Genomic DNA, 18,482 nt, shown 5'->3' with positions numbered 1-18,482 from the left:
CACCTGGTTGTTGCTTTGTCAACTAAAGCTAGCCTCCGAGACTGGTAGTCGACTGTGCAGATTGCTGAGGCACAACAAACCACCGGAAACCGAAAATTGATTTACAGTGCCACCTGGCTGCGACTCCAGCAACTCAACTATACTGGCCTCAGAGACTGGCAACGCATTTTTCTGGTCGCGAATCACTGAGGCCATGGTTTAAACCTACGTATTATCCGGAGAGGGGCGCGCTGGCTGTTCAAATTATCCGGCAAATTTTGCATGGAAACTGTTGAGACCGCCGAAAACCTTCGAATTACGCGGGATTTCGAATAAAACCGAGTTTGAATGTTTCTTCTGAGACCAGCTTCCCCCTTTAATTGATTGAATTTTTATGTGTCGTAGTGAGGTACACTCTAAACGGAAAGGAGTAAAAAAGGGAGTGCGTGTCCTCTAGTGCACTGCCTGTCCTAGAGGACATCTTACTCCCTTTTTTACTCCCATATAGGCGTATTCGTGTTTAGAGAGTGGGCTGTGTGGCCTGCTTGTGGGACGTGTACGGATTAATTTAAAGCACTCACTTAGGGTTCTTTCATGTGCACTGAAATCTTCAACTGTAGGCATTTTTTTAGCATTTTGCCCCTGCGGCTTGTCAGTTTTGTGGTGCCAGGTTAACAAATGGAAAAAAAAAAGAGCAAGAAATGCCGGCCGGTACCACGTACACTCGGAAGGTGACATTGTCAAGAAAATTTAATTTCTTTAAATCTAAAGCATAATGGTCCATGCTTGTTGGTGCGCAGTGCAATTCGCAAAATCACAATTAGGCTGCACATATGTATTCAAGGATGCATGAATTGGGGGGGGGGGGGGGGGGGCTAAACTTTTCGACTAAACTTTTCGTGAATATTGCTTTCCATTTTACTTTTGACGGCACCTGTACTTGCCTTATCTGAGTTTCATAGTGTTGAATGTTTATGGTAGGAAATTATTGTTTTCAGGCTGAAAAGGACAGAATTGATGTTTTCATAGCGGACCATGAATGTTTGGAGCCAAGCAAAAATGCACAGAAGGAAAGAAAACGAAAATAGATCGATTTTTGAAAACTGGAGGCGTGTAACCATTGGAAAAACTGCTAAGCGTTTTTGAAAGGCAATGCCATTTCTCTAGAACTCTGCCGGGGTTCATGTTTTGCTGACTATTATTTGAACAGTGGCATGAATTTGTAGGATTTTAGGGGTTTTCAAAATTAGTGTGGAATTTATTTAGTTAGATGGACTTATACGAAAAATACACCTGTCTTCCCGCAGTTCCACTTGCTTCCACTTTGGACTCTTTTTTTTTTTTTTTTTCGGAAGGAGGCACATGGAAGAGAGGGTGTTCTGTTCAGCTGTTTCCTTGCATGGCTTTGGCAAAGTCAGTAAAAGCCGTGGAAAAGTATTGGGCTCAAAAAATTTAATTTGGCCTCAAAAGACGTAGAATATTGGCAACAAAAGTGGCTTCCTTTAGTTTTCAGTCCAGTTTGTTGAGATTTTTAATTTCCTTGGAGTTAATTAATGATGTCCCACTGTTCCTTTTAAATTGCACCATTAACCCCGTTTTTCTTTCCATTTGCAGTTGATCATTTCCTCGGACTGACTCATCTTCCCCCAGGAGTAATTTTCCTTCTGCTGCAGTATTTCAGCCCCTACCTGTCGGCCGACATGACCAAGATGGCGCAGGCGTTCAACACCACCCTGGGTGCCCTTGAAGAGGAGCTCATGCAGCTGATCCTCGACGGACAGATCCAGGCACGGATAGACTCCCACAACAAGGTACTATTGCCCTGCCACTGTGTTCATGTCACCCACCTTGCTAGAAGGTCCCCAGGAATCATTGTTTTTCAACTGCGATGTTTTTTTTCATCCCTGATGCTGTTATTTCTATCGTGATGTTTTTAAGAGCTTACGAACAGGACTCGCTCTACCATTGGAAGTGCTTCTAGGCTTTGGTTAGCTGTGCCTTCAGTCCCACTGCAGTTTTTAGCTGAACGGCATTGATCCTATAGCAGCACATGCCACGCCCTGTTCATTGATCATTGTTGGGTGCCTTGTAAACCTTTTACAGGAGCTTAGCTGCAGGGTGGGCTCTTCTTTTTTTTTTTGACCTGCTAGAAAGCCACTAGTGGAAGGATTTTATGCTCGGCTGTCTTAACAGATGACATTCTAATGTGACGCAGGCCAAAGAGTGTCCGAAAGTTTGATCAGAATGCAGAAGCAGGTCAATAAAAGTGTTTTAGGGATACCATAAAGGGCCCTTGAACAATCTCTTCAGCATGGCGAGTTGGAGCTCTCAGTGTGTGGTCAGAAGAATGAAGCTTTGAGTTGAGGAGAACTGGGATAGAGTTCTACTTCTTGAAAATTTTTTAGCTCTTGCTGTCCATTTCGACATTTATTTTGGAGTGGCTAGTACCAGAGTGCTTTGTCCGTTGCTGCAGTAGGAGCACGTTAGGCCTAGCGACACTGAGCAAGTGGTGCGGAATGACCTACCGATGCCACAGACCTAATACAGGTGCTGCTGTGTAAATGGCAGTTTGACGGTGATTCTAGGTGGAGTCTCAACAAACTGACACTCTGCCAGAATGTTTTTGCCACGCATAGCAAGACATCTTTTAATAATTGGAGCAACCTTATTTCTGGCACGTCATCTAAAGCGTAGACTCCGAGGTGCATGTGACCCCATGCAACGTGCGTGCCTGGTCGAAATGCCGCCAGGCAGCAGGCAGTGTGGTCTCAGTACAGATTCTTGCAGGATGAAAGCAGGTGCGCATCTTTAATGTGCTCCTGCTATAATGCGTTTAATGTAGAGAAATATGCGCACTGTTTCCGGAGTACCACGAAAATCGCACCACGGTGCTCATCATTTCGAAACAGTGCAAGACTAAAGCTGGCAGACCTGGAAAATAAACACTGTTCCTGAACTATCCAGTGCAATGCGTCAATGTTCTGGCCCGATTTCACAATACTGAAGCTTCCACTTCAGCCGAATTTTTCGCACGTCCCGTGAATTTCGTTATAGCGGGACTCGACTTCAGCGGTGTGGTTGGTGTTGACGAGAGCTGTTCTTTTTACTCTCATACTACTGTTGGGGCCACTTGTTTAGGCTGTCACTTATGATATGTTTGAAGGCTGATGGAAACCTTATCTTATAGGAGACTTATTTTGTGGTAACGGACGGCTTCTTTGTTGCTCTTGCCTTGATTGCAGTTCAGCAAATGTTTGCACTGTCGATGCCTCGGTTTGCTGTCACAGGCTGTGCTTGTATTGGCCCTGCCGCAGTTTTACATTGTCTCGATTATTTATTGATTGTTGCTGATGCTGCTTGACAGATACTTTACGCCAAGGATATTGACCAGAGGAGTACGACCTTTGAACGAGCACTTGCAATGGGGAAGGACTACAAGCGCAGGACTGCTGTAAGGACTCCCTTCTTGCCTTTCTTATTCGACTGTTTTGGTCTTGCTTGCTCAGTGTGATTGCCTTGGGTTGATGATACAGAAGGCTTGTCAGTTTACTGCCCAGCACTATGGTCTGCGAGCAGGTGAAGGTTCTGAGACTTGCTTGATATACACAACAGTGCAAAGTTAGCTCAGGCAAATGCTGTGATTAAATGATGATTGCTTTAGCTGTTAAAGGGACACTGAGGAGATCTCTATTAATATTTTTTTTTATAGCAAAATCCAATAGTTCGGCATTTCATGGCAGTGTTGCCACTTGGCTGGCAGCGAAAGATGCATTTATTTCTAAGAAATTTGGATTTGAAGTTGAAAAAGTTTTTCCCGCCGCTCTGATTCAAACTTGGGATTCTCCTATGACGACACAGGACTAAGTGACGTGAAACATGACGTAACGCAGACTCTGTGATTTCTGACGGCCAGCAGAACGGCCTAGAAGCAGCCGAAAAGAAAGCTACCGCCGGCTGCACGTTGAAGGCATCTATCGGCTATTGCGGCCATCGCTACCGCCGCTTCGTTTACGTTTGCACCGGCGTTTTGCCAGCGTTACGATGGATCCCGTTCTCGAAGTCGTCAACGAAGTTCTCGCAAATAGACACCTTTAGCATACCATGTACAGTGAAAGCTCGTTAATTCGACCCCCGTTAATTCGGAAAATCGGATAATTCGACGCGCGCGCGAGGTCCCTACAATTATACATAGAAGACTATGGGGCGAACCTCTCGTTAATTCGAACAAATTTTGCCGTGTGTCGGTTAATTCGACTTCACTCCGCAGCCCGCCAAGCCGGTTTGCCGAGAGCAAAAAGAAAAAAAACACTGCCATGAGCGGCGCTACTGTACGGCTGATAGGCCATCCGTATGGTCATATTATCATCTATCCATCCATCCGAGGAAGCGAGTTAGCGGCGGCCGAAGCGGCTGGCGTCTTTTTTTTTTTGTGCTTTGTTGTGTCGCAGCAGTCGCTACGATCGCGGTTATTTACGGCGCCTTTTTTGGTAAATGCGCGCTTTGTCAGCGTGTTTACTGCGCTGCTTGTTGTTGTTTTGTTGCGACTGAGAGAAGGGTGAAAGGAAATTGCAAGGGATTGCCTACTGGCTCAGCCTAGCCACCACCGCTGCCATGTGCAGATAGAGGAGAGTTAAAAGATCAGAGGACAGATAAAGAGAAAAGATAAGACGCGGGTCCCAGCAACAACGCCGTCCCCGTCCCCGCGGACGCTGGCTGAAAAAACAGATAAGCGGGGAGCCGCGCTCCCTTCACCTCCTCCCCACCTCCTCCCCGCGCTGCTTTCGGGTGGGTAGCGCGCAGGGCCTGCGCGCCTCGCCTTTGTGTCCTGTCAGCTGACCGAGGATGAAATAATTAAAGTGACAGGCGCTGACAACGACGACGATTTACGATTGTGAGCAGTTGTCCCAAATGCCGAAGTGCACGGTGAAAGAAGCCGCAGAAGCTTTGTCCGTGTGGGAGGACTTCTGTGAACAAATCCCCGACGGCGCGTGTGCCCCGGAGCACCTGGCAGCTGTTAGAGCTATCGTAGTCGCTCAAATTCGCTCGAAAAAGCAGACGGTGATTACAGATTTCCTTGCCAAATAAAGGTATACGTCCTGTTGCGGCAAACATTGTTTTTTGTTGTTCATTCGATAATTCGACATTCGGATAATTCGACAATTTTTCGCGGTCCCGTCAGTGTCGAATTAACGAGCTTTTACTGTACCTTGTTACCGTTAGCGGAATACCGGGAGCCCGCCTACCGCCGGTGAGCAGGCGCTGATTGGTCCTGATGCTGCAGGCGTGCGCGTAGCTGCCGGATACGTTGCGCCATCTGGCGACGTCAAGGAGATTTGCGCATGCATTGGCTGCGCCTCAGGGATTTGTGGCTTCTCGGGTCCTAGAGTTGCTAGAACCATTGGTTCTAGCCACACTGTTTTGTCCTATGACGTCACCACGCTTGTACTTGCGAGTTTGGCCTGTGGCGGCGATACCTGTATTTTGGTTCTTGCTCTTTTCTATGTTACAAGAGCTTTGTTGTCAGTATGAGTGGTGTTTTTGTAATCAGGAGCTGGTATTCTGTCGATGCAAGTCAACTTCAATTTCTCCTCAGTGTCCCTTTAAGCTCAGTTTTGAATGCTAGTGGGTTCAGAGCGGAACAGAAACTGAAGTGCTCTGTACTGCGCACTTATCTAACATGGCAGTTGCATCTTTTTGTGCACATTCATTCCCTTTGGGCAATGTGACAATGGGATTTCTTGTTGAATCTGTTTCAAGACATAAACACCTGGATAACTGAATCAACTGTACTGGGATTGTGTGGCATGTGAACTCTCAGGCACTCAAAATGCACCCTATGAGCTTCTTATATGGCTGCAAGGTAGTGCGTGTTTCTTTATTATAAGTATTATCTTGTTAGCCGTATTATTAGTTGGTTACTGCTTCCCGTGTGTGGGAAGGCTGCTGTAATACTTCCTTGAAAATATTGAAAGTAAATTACTTATAGTTAAACGCTACGAATGTGAGCTGTTTAATGCGTGCTTGTGTTGATCTGCTTTTCAGGCCCTGGTCCTGAGGTCCGCAATGCTCAAGAACCAGATACACGTGAAGGTAAGGCTTGTTTGAGCAGTTGTTGCCACTGAGCGACTGGTTAGGCCCCTAACATGAATTGTAGGGCATGTAAAATAGCACTTCTTTTATGCAAGGCGTTCATGAAAAATTTAAGAAGCAACCAAAGCAGTTGGCTGCACATTTCTGGACTTGTGCAAGATAGGTTAGCATTTTGTTTGGCTCTCGTGGACACCAAATTTTTTCTTGCACATTTTTTTGTTTAGAAAGCTGCGCTAGGTATTCATAAACTTGCATCACCACATAAAACCTTCCCATTCTTGGTGAATAATTTATAATTTCTTCTCCAGTGTAGTTTTGGTTTCCGTTTCAGCAGCCTAACCGTGGCTGTTCATTAACATGATGCGAGACATGTAAAAACCACTACAGTAGAATCTCGATACGATCTAGGTTAATGTTGCTTTCGGGGCGATACAAATTCTTGAAACTCCTTGGCCAGAGTTCAGTGTGTGCAGAGCGCAGAATTTTTGGTGTGCCAAACAATCTCTTGCACTACTACGGATAATCCGAATGTATGAACTACAACTGCACCCTCGAGCACCAAGTGCCGCCCACACATCGCTGACGTGCAATTGCTAGTTATGCAGCTTAGGTAGAGAGCTTTACCGTGTGGCCTTCAATGAATCCCGTCAGCTTCAAACATATCTGCAGGAATCGATTTCGTGTGCTTCTGTGTACGAAGTTTGTTCATTCGGATGAGATTGATTTCGGATTACAGAAATTTTTCGCAAACCACTGAGATTGGTACCATCGAGATTTTACTGTATGTAATTGCTGCTTCATCTTTTTACTTAACTCCAACTCTTGCACCAGTCTGTCTCCAATCTGGACTGACATTACTTCAATGAAGAGCAATAGACGATATGTGAAGTTGCTTGGAGGTCTGGCAACACTGCACGCACAGCTTCTGGATGCCACCTTGGTTCAGTCGAGCTGGTGCGTCGCCTGCTATGCCTGCCTTCTTGACAGTGCCGAAGCTGTCGGGAAGCTCGCAAATAGAATGTCAAAAGCCAAGCCTCAGCCCGCTGCGCGGCTTGTACTGCTCTTGCAAAGGTAGAGAGAAATAACTAGAAGAATAAGAATGGGGCTGAGCGCATTTGGCTGGTTCTCTCAGATCGTGAATGGCGGTTTGCCAATATCCCTCAAGAGAAAAGGATACAACGGCTGTATCTTCCCAGTACTCACCCATGGGGCAGAAACGTGGAGGCTAACAAAGAGGGTTCAGCTTAAGGACAACGCAGCGAGCTATGGAAAGGAAAATGGTAGGTGTATCGTTGAGAGACCGGAAGTGGGCGGAGTGGGTGAGGGAACAAGCGCGGGTTAATGAATTGCCTTTTGTCCCGTCACCTCTGACAAATCGATGTCAAAATAAACTTCACTTCACTTCACTTCACATGTAATGCGAAGACAAGATAACCGCTGGTCCTTAAGGGTAACAGAGGCGATTCCAAGAGAAGGCAAGCGTAGCAGGGGCCGGCATAAAGTTATGTGGGGGGGATGAGATTAAGAAGTTTGCGGGGACACGGTGGCCGCAGCTGGCGAAGGACAGGGTTAATTGGAGAGACATGGGAGAGGCCTTTGCCCTGCAGTGGGTGTAGTCAGGCTGGTGAGCACAGAAAACTGGTCGGCGTAAAGTATGAACTGGTTGGGCACTAACACATTATGCCTCACATTGCATTTGGTGTTATCAAAACATTCGTGCACACAGTACAGAAATAATAGACGAGAAGCTGTAACTTACCTGGTTCCTTTACGCATTGTATCCTCGCGGAATGAGTAGTAATAGTGCCACAGTGCATCTTCATCACCTTTCGCGCAGACCACGCTGGGCGGCGGTTTCATTTTTCTCAACTGAACCAAGGTGGCAGGCCTAGTCCTCAGAGCGCTAACAGGTGGCTCTGTACATTTCGCATATCGTCTATTTTATTGGTTTCTTGTGTGCCTGGCATGATCTCAGTGCCAGCTGTGATGTCACAACTACAACATCGCTGTTAATCCAACGCTGAAATTACGTGCGAAAAAAAAATTCAGTTCAAAATAATTTTCAGCGTATGTGCACATGCGTCGTCCGGAAGCAAGGACACTCATAAAGAAATTGGTCTTCCTACACTTTTAAGCTGAAATCAAATTTCAATGAGTGCTGCAGATTAGGAACTTCCGGCAAGCAGCATACTGTAATCTTGTTTTCATCAGGTTCTGGCAGACGCTGCGTTACCGTAAAAACCGGAATATAGTTCGAACTTTTTCTTCAAAAAACCATGGCAAAAAGTCGACCCCCGTCTTATATACCGGTCATTGGCGAAAAAACTATGGAAGTCTTGCAACAATGGGTGGCGGAAGTCAACAGCCTCCATCAACATCGCCATCAGCAGCAGCGCGGTATGGCGACGTTGTGGCACCGGCAGTTTGCGTTTCCGTTGTCACAAAGTTATGTTGGTTTGTGGCTGGGTGTTGTCGGCGTGGAAATCTCTCCTCGCAGAGGTAGTGCACAAGTCTTTTAGAAAATGCAGCATAAGCAATGCGCTAGATGGCACAGAGGATGATATTCTATGGGACGTGGGCAGGGAGAAGCAATTGTCATCCGACTCGAGTTCGGACGATTCTGATGACTCGGAGTAATGCTTGTGCACTTCGTACACTTCTCTGTACTGTACACCCGGTCAATTCTATAACAGTATCGTGCGACCATCGCCTCACGTGTTTGTCAGCACCTTATCACGGAGCAGCGAAAGAAGAGAGAGTAAGCACATGTGCACACGTGTGCGTATCTTGCTTGTTTCGCCGCTCAGCGCCGTTAAGGGAAGACGAGGGTCTTAAAACCGACCTTTTTATTTGTGGCTAGAATCTCGTGAAATATTGCACACAGGTGCGTTTTTCTCTTTTGATTCCAAATATGTAGTCATAATTGAGCTGGTGGTCTTAAATCAAGAGTTATCTTAAATTCTGGAGTGTAATTAGGTAACCTCTTACGAAGCTTTAATGAACTTTCTCGTTGTATTTTGTTGCTTTTAATTACATGAATTTAATTATATGAATTGATAGCCAGAGAATTCTCATACCCGATGACATTCTTACTTTTTTTTTTGTTTAAGCCACGTATAAATGGCAATTTACAATCGGCTCAACGAGTTGCAGTGTAAGATACTGCGACCTCTTACTCTCGACATAGTACAGTCGAACCTCGTTTTAACGAACACGGATACAACGAATTATCGGATATAACGAAGTGAAAGAAAAGTTTGGTTGGACATGCTTTATTTCTAAGGGAGTTCTATCTGTATAACGAAACGAAAAATTCAAAATTTGACACTGTATCGGTTATAACGAAGCAGTTTTTGTATTCACGGGGCTCAAAATGCTCAAACAAGTAGGAAAAAATCTCAAAACACGCTAAATTTTGATCTTTTGAAGCGCGCGCACCTAAAATGTGTTTGAATCACCCGCGCTTCCGCAGGCAGCGCCATCTAGGGAGAGCGAATAGAACCTAGCATCAACGGCTGCCTAGCACGTGACTGGCACGTGATCGAACCGACGCCCGCTCCCCGGCCACCCCCGCCGTCGCAATTTCCGACCCGCGCCCCGCGCGCGCTATCTCTGCAGTTCAATCTGTAGACGCCGTAGCGGAACGCGTCTTAACAAACAGCAGTTTCGCTTGAAACGAAGATAAAGATGTTCAGGGCAGTTGACAGCGGGCGCAAGGAAAAGTCATTGCCGCAGACTTCGGTGTTGCGCCTAGCACTCTTATCTATCTAGATAAGATGGTTATCTTGAGCGCAAGGCAGAAGATTGCAAACGCCCACTCTGCAGGCGCTGTGAAGAATGACAGCAAGACAGGGTGTTGAAGATGCCTTGTTAACCTGCCTGTGTCTGGTGCCGCCCTTCAAATGAAGGCGAGAAGTCTCACTTCCGTCTGAGGCCACAATGACTTTCATGCAAGCGATGGCTGGCTGCAGCGATTTAATGACCGCCATCGGATTGTTTGCCACGTCATGTCTGGCGAAGAAGCAGCCGTTGGCGCCGAGAACTGCGAGAAGTAGGCTGAAAGCTTCCGCATGCAACTGGGAGGCAAGCGGACAATTTCGGCGAGACGACATGGCGTCAGCTGGCGGTTCCGAACGTTACGTTCGAGGAATTCATCTGTGCAGATGACAACTTGGCTGTGGCGCCCGAACTGACCGACCAAGAAATTGCTGATCAGGTGGTTTCTGCAGATGATGCTAGAAACAGCGATGCATGTGAAGATGGCGAAGTGCGAGCTCTCAGCAGCGGCGAGGCCGCTGACATGGCCAGGAAGTTCAGGGGGTACCTCGGGAACCTACCTGTGGCCAAATCAGCTGACATCGGGAAAGCGCTGCTCTGTGTTGATTTCGTCGAGAACTATAACCTGTCAAACAGTGTGAAGTGCCGCCAAACGAAGATTAAGTCGTTTTTTAACTAACATAGTTTTCGCAACTGGCCAGCAGCCCGATTTGTGAGTTTCCTCTTGCTTTCCAGTACGAAATGCAACGCGAGGTTTCATATGCTTATACCACGCGTTAAATTCAAAGATAGTGCATTTTTTCAACCCTGTGCTGTCCATCTCATTAGCGACCTTTTCTGCAGAAATTTGAGTGCATACTTTTATAACGAATATTGGATATAACGAACGAATTTCCGCGCAAAATGCGACTTCGTTATAACGAGGTTGGACTGTATATCAGGATGGCATGCCTTCAGAGAAAAACAAAGAATGTCACCGGGTATGGGAACTCTGTGGCTATCAATTCATGTAAATAAAAACAAAATGTGGAGAGAAAGTTCATTAAAGCTACGTAAGAAATTATGTAATTACATTCTAGACTTTGCAAGATTTAAGACCACCAGCTCAATTATGACTACGTATTTGGAATTGGAACAGAGAAACGCATCTGTGTGCAAAATTTCACGAGACTCTAGCCATAAATAAAGAAGTTAGTTTGAAGACCCTTGTCCCCCCTTAATGAGGCGACCAGTTGAGTCGCATTTTTTTCAGGGTAAGGGTGTCTTTCGATACTTTTGCCGTTGAAAAATATTTTTTTCATTTTTAGAATTGGTTAGTTCGGAGGTCGACCTAGATTCCGGTTTTCATGGTAGTTTGGTCCTTGAGCCCTTGCAAAAATTTGGTGCGTATTTGGGAGCTGACATTTGCTTTTTTTGTAACTAGCGGAGGCGGCAGTCGTGTAAGTAAATGCTCAAGTTGTGTCTCTTGCATTTCAGTGGGGAAAGAGAAGCCACTAGTTCCCACTGCCTTGCACCTGTGCTCTCTCGGTTTGCACAGGTTTTTGCACCCGTCTCTTGGAAATTATCATTGGCTGGCAGTTTTGATAAATTTTTGCCTTTCACAAGCTGCTTGTGTCTTTTTTGCTTTTATACTTGACTCCTTCTGCAACGTTATAACAACGCGAAGCAGTGTTTCACCTAGTAGTGAAGTGACATTGCTTCCGGTTTACTTGAAATTGATAGGTTACAGTTGGTTACACTTGTGCTGTGGAATCCCTAATGTTCGTTTTTTTTTGTTTTTCTTTCACCTTTTTGTTTTACTCTAAAAATATCCTCTCTGCAAGGGGAGACTTGTGTCTTGAGATAATAAACCCCCCGCCGCTTTTTTTTTCGGCATGTTAGGATCGAAACATACACCCATTCTTTTCAGATTCTTTTTTTATTTCCTTTCCGTGAACTAATGTTTTAGCTGTAATATTGCCTCGTGACATAGGTCTGAGCTGTTTTTGTTTATCTCAAACTGTAGGTTCTGGGCACTTCCGAATGTGATAGTGATATCTTGGTGTTGAGGCCTCATAATTATCACAATCTCGAGCAAAGGTCTCCAACGCCCGGCTTTATGGGACTAGGTGAGGTCGAGACGGAGTGCGGCCTTCAGTAGAGTGGTGTAGAACCCATACAAATTTCTGATGAGGCGTGAAATGTCGTTTGTGAACAGCTGTTATCCCGAAGAACTGATAGAGTAATGACAGGATGCAAGTGTTCATGTTTGCGAGCGCTCATCATATCATGATGAATGAAAACTCTAACTGAAGGCAGCGGTAATAGCACCGAATTAGACTTATTGCGATTGGGTGCCTGGTGACCTTTTGGGCTGCTGTGTTTTACCTCTGCTGACTGCGGTGTGCTTTTTTATTATTAGTCTCACGTTTATTTAAGTTGTTTATATTTATTTTTCGGCCCACGGGGCTTTGACGAATCTACAGTCCAGCCCTCTAGCCTGAATGTTTGGAGATCCTGTTCTATAGGAGGCGATTTATACAAAAATTTTTTGGTATGTGCTGCAGCTCCCATGATAGGATAATCATAATTCGCTAATACTAATTGCCTAGTGAAAGAATGAAGGCATCTAACATATGCCTCCACTGCATACATGTGTACTGGGCCATTGAGACCATGAGAATGAGCCATTGAGGCCAGAGTTTTGACATAGTCGATGTGCTCTCAAAGAACTTGGTTGAAAGAAGATTTGGTCGGCCGTCTTAAATGAGACGGCTTGAACAGTGGAGAGCAACTGTGAAGAAATTTTTGTTTGTTTATAGCACCTTAGCAGTTGGTGAAATCCATTTATGAATATTATTCAGCCACGGGTTTTTTTTTTTTTTTTAAACAGTACCTTCCCTGTTATCTTCATAAACAGCGGAGAATAGTTCCCAATTCTCCTGATCTCCGAATTTAGCTGCTGGACAAATAATCTGTATCGATGCGCAGTTAAGGGGGAAGCTGGTCTTTGAAAAAAAAATTTTGTTAATGAAGTCACAATAATGGAATCCTCTACTAACATGTATTTTTGCATGCTGATTCTAAATATGTAATTTAATTTTATGTAAAACAAGTCCTTGTGCACTTATATAATATGTTATGTAACTTTTTGCCATGAGCTTTCAGTAAATTTTTCTGCTGGAAACTTGCTAGGATGCATTGGCTTGTCTTCACATCAAACTATGCATTAAGGGCAAGATTATTACCCTGCCTATCGTAGAAGTTGAGTTACAGGGTTTTGAATTGTCCACTTCACAAACGGGAAGAAACTGATGATTTCAAAATTCTATAACTCACCTTCTATAACAGACAGGTTGATAATTTTACCCTTATTGCTCAGCTTGATGTCAAGAGAAACCAATGGCATGTACTCTAACCAGTTCTGTGCAGTATAATTTCTTTCAAATTCTCGGCAAAAGTTACCCAACACATTGCATAAGTGCACAAGGACTTGCTGTGCATAAAATTCAATTGCGTATTTGGAATCAGCAAGCAAAAATGCATGTTCCCCAAAGATTTCATAGTTGCGACTTCATTAGTAAAAATTTATCTAAGACCCTCTTCCCAACTTAAGTTTGGTCACAGGCTAGCTAAAGCATCACAAAGATCACTGTCTCTCCTTGCATAAACCCTCAGTTGATCTTCTCCCCTCCCGAGTATCATTCACCCTTGGTTCCTTATGTTCTGTACTTGTTTTTGTTCAACTTATCGGTTCTCACGTTGTTGCCCGTGGTCTCTGGTGTACAACGCAGCTTGCTGGCGCTCATGCTACCCCGCAGCACATGCGATGAGCAAAGCGGGGCCGTCTCCCGTTGTCTGAAGCGAAGGTGTTGCGCGTGCCGGCGTTTGCGCAGAGCTTGCCCCGAGAAGGCTCGCAGGGCGCCGACATCTCCATGGTGTCGTGCAACTGCACCACGGCTCGCAACTAGCCGCCGGACTAGTGGTGGGGCCGGACTCCCGGCACGGACTGCTGTGCGTGCGGCAGTCCGTCTCTCTCGAAAAGTGTCTCTCTCTTTCCCACTCTTGTGTCACGTGTGTGTGTGCATGCGTGTCTGATTTCTCTCTTTTTGAGCCCCGAGGAACGTTTGTCAAGAAAGCTTGCATGGCCTCCCCCTCACGTCTCCCGTGTGTATGCTTCTTCAAATGCTGGCAACTTTTATTTTGATGCAATTTTATCCGTTCCTAGTTTCAGTGCCTCTGCCCTACGTCACCTGTGTGTGATTAATGCCATTTTTTTTGACATCTAAGAAGCCCTGCCTTTGAAGTTCAGCACTGTCCTTCTAATAAAATCTTTTAGTTTGCATGCAGTGTTTTAAATTATGTTTGTTTGAACACAGTGCATGGTATGCGTCTTTTCAAAATAGTGAACGCAATTGTGTGGCACTGTTAATGTAATGGTGTTAGCATACTGTGAATGGTAGTACGGGGCTGAGCTTGCTGAAGGTCACCTTCATCAAAAAATTTTACTTTTGGTGTGAATATCAGAAATCCTTTATGAAGATCACTTTTTTGTAGGCAGCACACAATGGTTTTGTATTTTGCAGCAACAGACCATGGCTTTTCCCCGCTGCTTCATTAGATGACTGCGACATCTCATTTTGCCAAAGTGGCATTAAATGTGCGTGAGCTAATGCTATTGGCATTAAATGCTTGAGCTGATGCTATTGGTACGAATGCCACTAACATGAAGTTGTCACCTTGCAACGATTGTGCTTCAACTTCGTGCGAATGAAAGAACCCGAAGTTACAGTGGTTTAAAGTGCCGTATGAGGTAGCACTGAAGTAAGTATTAAAAATTTAAGTATAGGTTCACTCCATATCTTGTGTACGGCCAATCATCAGTGAGGATGGTTTGGAAGCACATTTATTTTTGCTCGCATTGGTTTGAAGGAACAACTTATTGGTTGCTCGGAGGTGAGGTGTTGAACACTTTGCAACCTTTATTTGGAGGAAATTCGCTTGTTTCTGTCCCAATAATACTTTACTGCGCATGTCTGGTCTGATAAACTGCATGCGACAGGTCTTGAGATGTAAATTATCTTTTAAGTTCACTTTGCATATTGGTAGAGGCTGCTCACAACAACAGGATTGTGTTCCTTACTTTTTTTTGTGTGCTTCTTCTGTTGCGAGTGTGTGTGGTGACTGTGCTTCGCTGAATGGCTGTTACTGGAGTGTTGAATTAGTGAAAGCTCTTGAATAAAAGTTTTCTCTGCATTGATGCAAGGGCCATTGGACTTCTGTTTTGTTTGTACCACAAAAAGTTCTTAAAATCTACAACTGCGCTCTTGGAGTTAAAAAAATGGTTTTTACTTCTCCACAATAGTGTCTGCCTACTAACGGCTAGTTTATTCCAACTTGTGCTTTGGTCATGCCAGCATCAGTATTTTAGCCAGTTGATTTGAACTTAACTTTACTTGAACTAATTTTAGAGCGCAGCTCTTTGATGCCTGTGTCTGTGTTTCGGCAGTGTTGGGGCTGTTGTCCCTTGTAACCAGCTGTGGACACCTTTGTGGGGAAACCAATGGAGCGGGAGCTTGGAAAGCAAAGGAAAGGTGCATAACTGCCCTCTTGGAAGAGTGGACACCTCAACCATGCCTTGACAGATGTGGGCGCTGCATGCAGTGGCATTGACAAGTTGTGCCATTTTAAGGAAAGGAAGTGCGCGTAACTGGCTGCCTGGGTCAGTGGACCCCTGAATTGTGCTTATACGTACTATGCAGGGTGATGAGAGATGTTGGGCTGCATGCGGGGCACTCTGATCAACCGTTAACTGCCAGGGTGGGTGGGGACATTAATGTAGATATAAAGGCAAACAGGAATTTCTTACCACTTACCACTTATGTGGGAGAACATCCTCCCAAGGCTGTGACAACCTCGTGAAATAGTTTCATAGACCTCGTCTTTGAGAACCAGGCATTGGTGCAGTAAGTCGAGCATATGTCCATTTCTCCAACCACAAAGCTACCTTCATGACAATCAAAAACTGTTCGTGGAGTGTTTCTTGAAGGAGGAATATGTGTGAAAAATAAGTTGTCTGCAATTGTACATACTTGTCTTGCTCGAATTCTTTGCCTCAATCAGCCCGCCGCGGTGGCTCAGTGGTTACGGCGCTCGGCTGCTGACCCGAAAGACGCGGGTTCGATCCCGGCCGTGGCGGCCGAATTTCGATGAAGGCGAAATTCTAGAGGCCCGTGTACTGTGTGATGTCAGTGCACGTTAAAGAACCCCAGGTGGTCGAAATTTCCGGAGCTCATCACTACGGCATCCCTCATAGTCTTGAGTTGTTTCGGGACGTAAACCAAACCAAACCAATCTTTGCCTCAATCGATCGAAAAGCTGAAACAGCTGATGAGCTGCGCTCAAATTTTGCATTAGGAAGTAACATAACCGTCGGCAATTTTTTGTTCTCCACCCCCTTACCTCGAGTTCACATTATCGAGAACAGACTAGTTACTTTTGTAAGAAATAATTGTGGCTCATAAGTTTGGAGCTAGCCATTCAGGGTATATAGCCATAGCAGTTATATTTCGAAAATTGTGCAGCTACACCCACGATCATGCGACGCCCGCGAGCGTGCTTGTCTCATAACTTCAAGATGCTAAGTAGATGGAGACGAAGGGTGAAGTCGCCGGAGGAACGTGGAAGAAGCGTTCAGACAATGGCGCGTGGCTTGAATTTCCCCGCGGGATCTAGGCGGCCGTGTTCAAGCATACACCCTTCTGCGGGCGCACGTGGGCTTTGTGCCGCATGCACAGTTTATTTTTCAAAGCATCACATGCTTTCAGCTCCTGTTCTCGGCAAGCTGGAGTTAACGTCGAAGCTGAAAGGACGTGAGGCCGAACCAGAAAAAGGGGGCTGTGGCTCAACTCAGCTGAGCCATGATATGTAGAGCGAAAGCTGTGTCAGCAAGCACTGCAGTTATATTAGCGAGAGCAAATCACATGATGTATCACGTGCCACAAGTGCAAGAGTGAATCACGTGACTGATCACTCCACAACTGGCAAGGAGGAGTGGCCGAGCAGCAGGCAGCGCAGCAGTGGACGTAACTGCAAAGCGTGCAGCTGTGACATCGGCGAGTCACAGGGCTTGACGTCATAGTCACATGCGGCGTGCCTCCCGTTAGAGGTCAAATTTAAGAGCCAGTTGACTTTCAGGCTCAGCATGGAGTAAAGCTTTTCGTTCTAAAACGTGATTCTGGACCAGAAGAACATGAACTCGAACCTAGAGAAAGACACGAAGCCAAACTTATCTGAAACACTCCGAAGTTTTTCGTCCAAATAGGATCTGGAGCAGGAAAAAAACTTATTGTACTTAGTCTAGAACGAGATTGAAACCTTCAACAGCGCAAACAGGTAAGCTACGCTTTCCGTTGCCTTATATCCCTCGGCCGTTGCCGCAGCCTCTGTTCTTCGGCCATGATTTTTTTTTTTTGTACAATCCTGGGTTATCTCTAATTAGCTTCTTTACCATCCATGCATTTAAAACAGTATAAAGAGATCACGTGCATGCGTTGGGGCTGAAAAATGGGACAGTGTCCTCAAACGAGGACGTCGGGGCCCAGTGGCTGCTGTAGGTATGTACTTGGCACATGGTCTTTTGTCCCGGCGTACCTCTCGGCGCACAAATATCTTAATGGTACGAAACCGATGGCACGATGAACCGGAGCATAACAGAATCTTAAGGAAGCAGTTAGCGCGCGTGAGAGGCTTTGACGCGGTTTTTATTTAGTTGCTCAAGAACGATTCTGTGTATCCTTTGCTCCAAGTGATCCCGAGTTCTCCGACAAAACCTTATAGCTTGTAACGCTTCTGTTTCGTGGCCAATATAGCTAATAGTCGACTTGATCGTGCCAAATGTGCTCCGCGGTTGACTGCCCAGAAAAGTTTGATATTTTCTGTGGGTGCAGTGGGGAATATGGTCGACTTTTGTGCTGACAAGTACCGCTAATTTGTTGCGTGTGTGTCCACAGCATTCGCGTTAAATGCGAGCAAGCCTAGTTTTGCACTTTTTTTTTTTCACTAAATACTTCTACCAGTGAATACTGTGCGATGCCAGTGCACGTTAAAGAACCCCAGGTGGTCGAAATTTCCGGAGCCCTCCACTTCGGCGTCCCTTATAGCATGAGTCGCTTTGGGACGTTAAACTCCGATAAACTGCAATGTACGTCTTCCTTCGCTCCTGCCTCTTTTTCTGCTTCTACTACTCCGACTAATTCTGCACGTTCTGCACACTGCCGCCCAGGTCGAATTCACGACGAGCGTCCGGTCCAGGCGGTCGCGTTCTACAACTTCGAAAAATCATACCAGGGCGTTTATGCATAGAGAAAAAAGGCTGAAAGGAAAATTTTTCGTTTTTAATAAGAAAAACAGTTTTACGAACTGGTTTTTGCTAGCTTCAATTGCATGACTGCCCAGTCAAAAAAAACCATTGGAACCAATTGGACATTCCAATTGGAACTAAATGGACATTCCCATTGCTTCTAATTGGATTTCCCAATTGGAACCAATTGGTTCCACTTGTGTTTTTAGCCCCCGACCAATTGGATCCAACTGGACTAGCCAATTGGACCCATTAGGCCAGGCAGTTATTTGACCCAGGAAATATTCACAAAATA

The 18,482-nt window shown here is 45.4% G+C and overlaps 1 protein-coding gene across 6 annotated transcripts in view; it reads left to right on the top strand.

The window, feature by feature from the left end:
* CSN1b (COP9 signalosome subunit 1b) overlaps positions 1–18,482 on the top strand; it is an 81,548-nt gene that overhangs the window by 26,698 nt on the left and 36,368 nt on the right. For 4 of the 6 annotated variants that reach the window (XM_089587401.1, XM_089587400.1, XM_089587402.1 and 1 more), the window contains exons 11-13: positions 1,653–1,790; positions 3,344–3,430; positions 6,022–6,069. In XM_089587401.1, the coding sequence (XP_089443527.1) occupies positions 1,653–1,790; positions 3,344–3,430; positions 6,022–6,069 (273 nt within the window). Of the gene's footprint in view, positions 1–1,652; positions 1,791–3,343; positions 3,431–6,021; positions 6,070–13,619; positions 15,095–18,482 lie in introns of those variants that run through there. The other 2 variants (XM_089587404.1, XM_089587405.1) reach the window with 2 other exon arrangements.

Source organism: Amblyomma mixtum, chromosome 4, assembly GCF_055824585.1.
Source record: "Amblyomma mixtum isolate Tamu chromosome 4, ASM5582458v1, whole genome shotgun sequence".
Classification (NCBI taxonomy): Eukaryota; Metazoa; Arthropoda; class Arachnida; order Ixodida; family Ixodidae; genus Amblyomma; species Amblyomma mixtum.
Note: the sequence above shows the minus strand (reverse complement) of the source record. Positions and strands in the feature narration are given on the sequence as shown.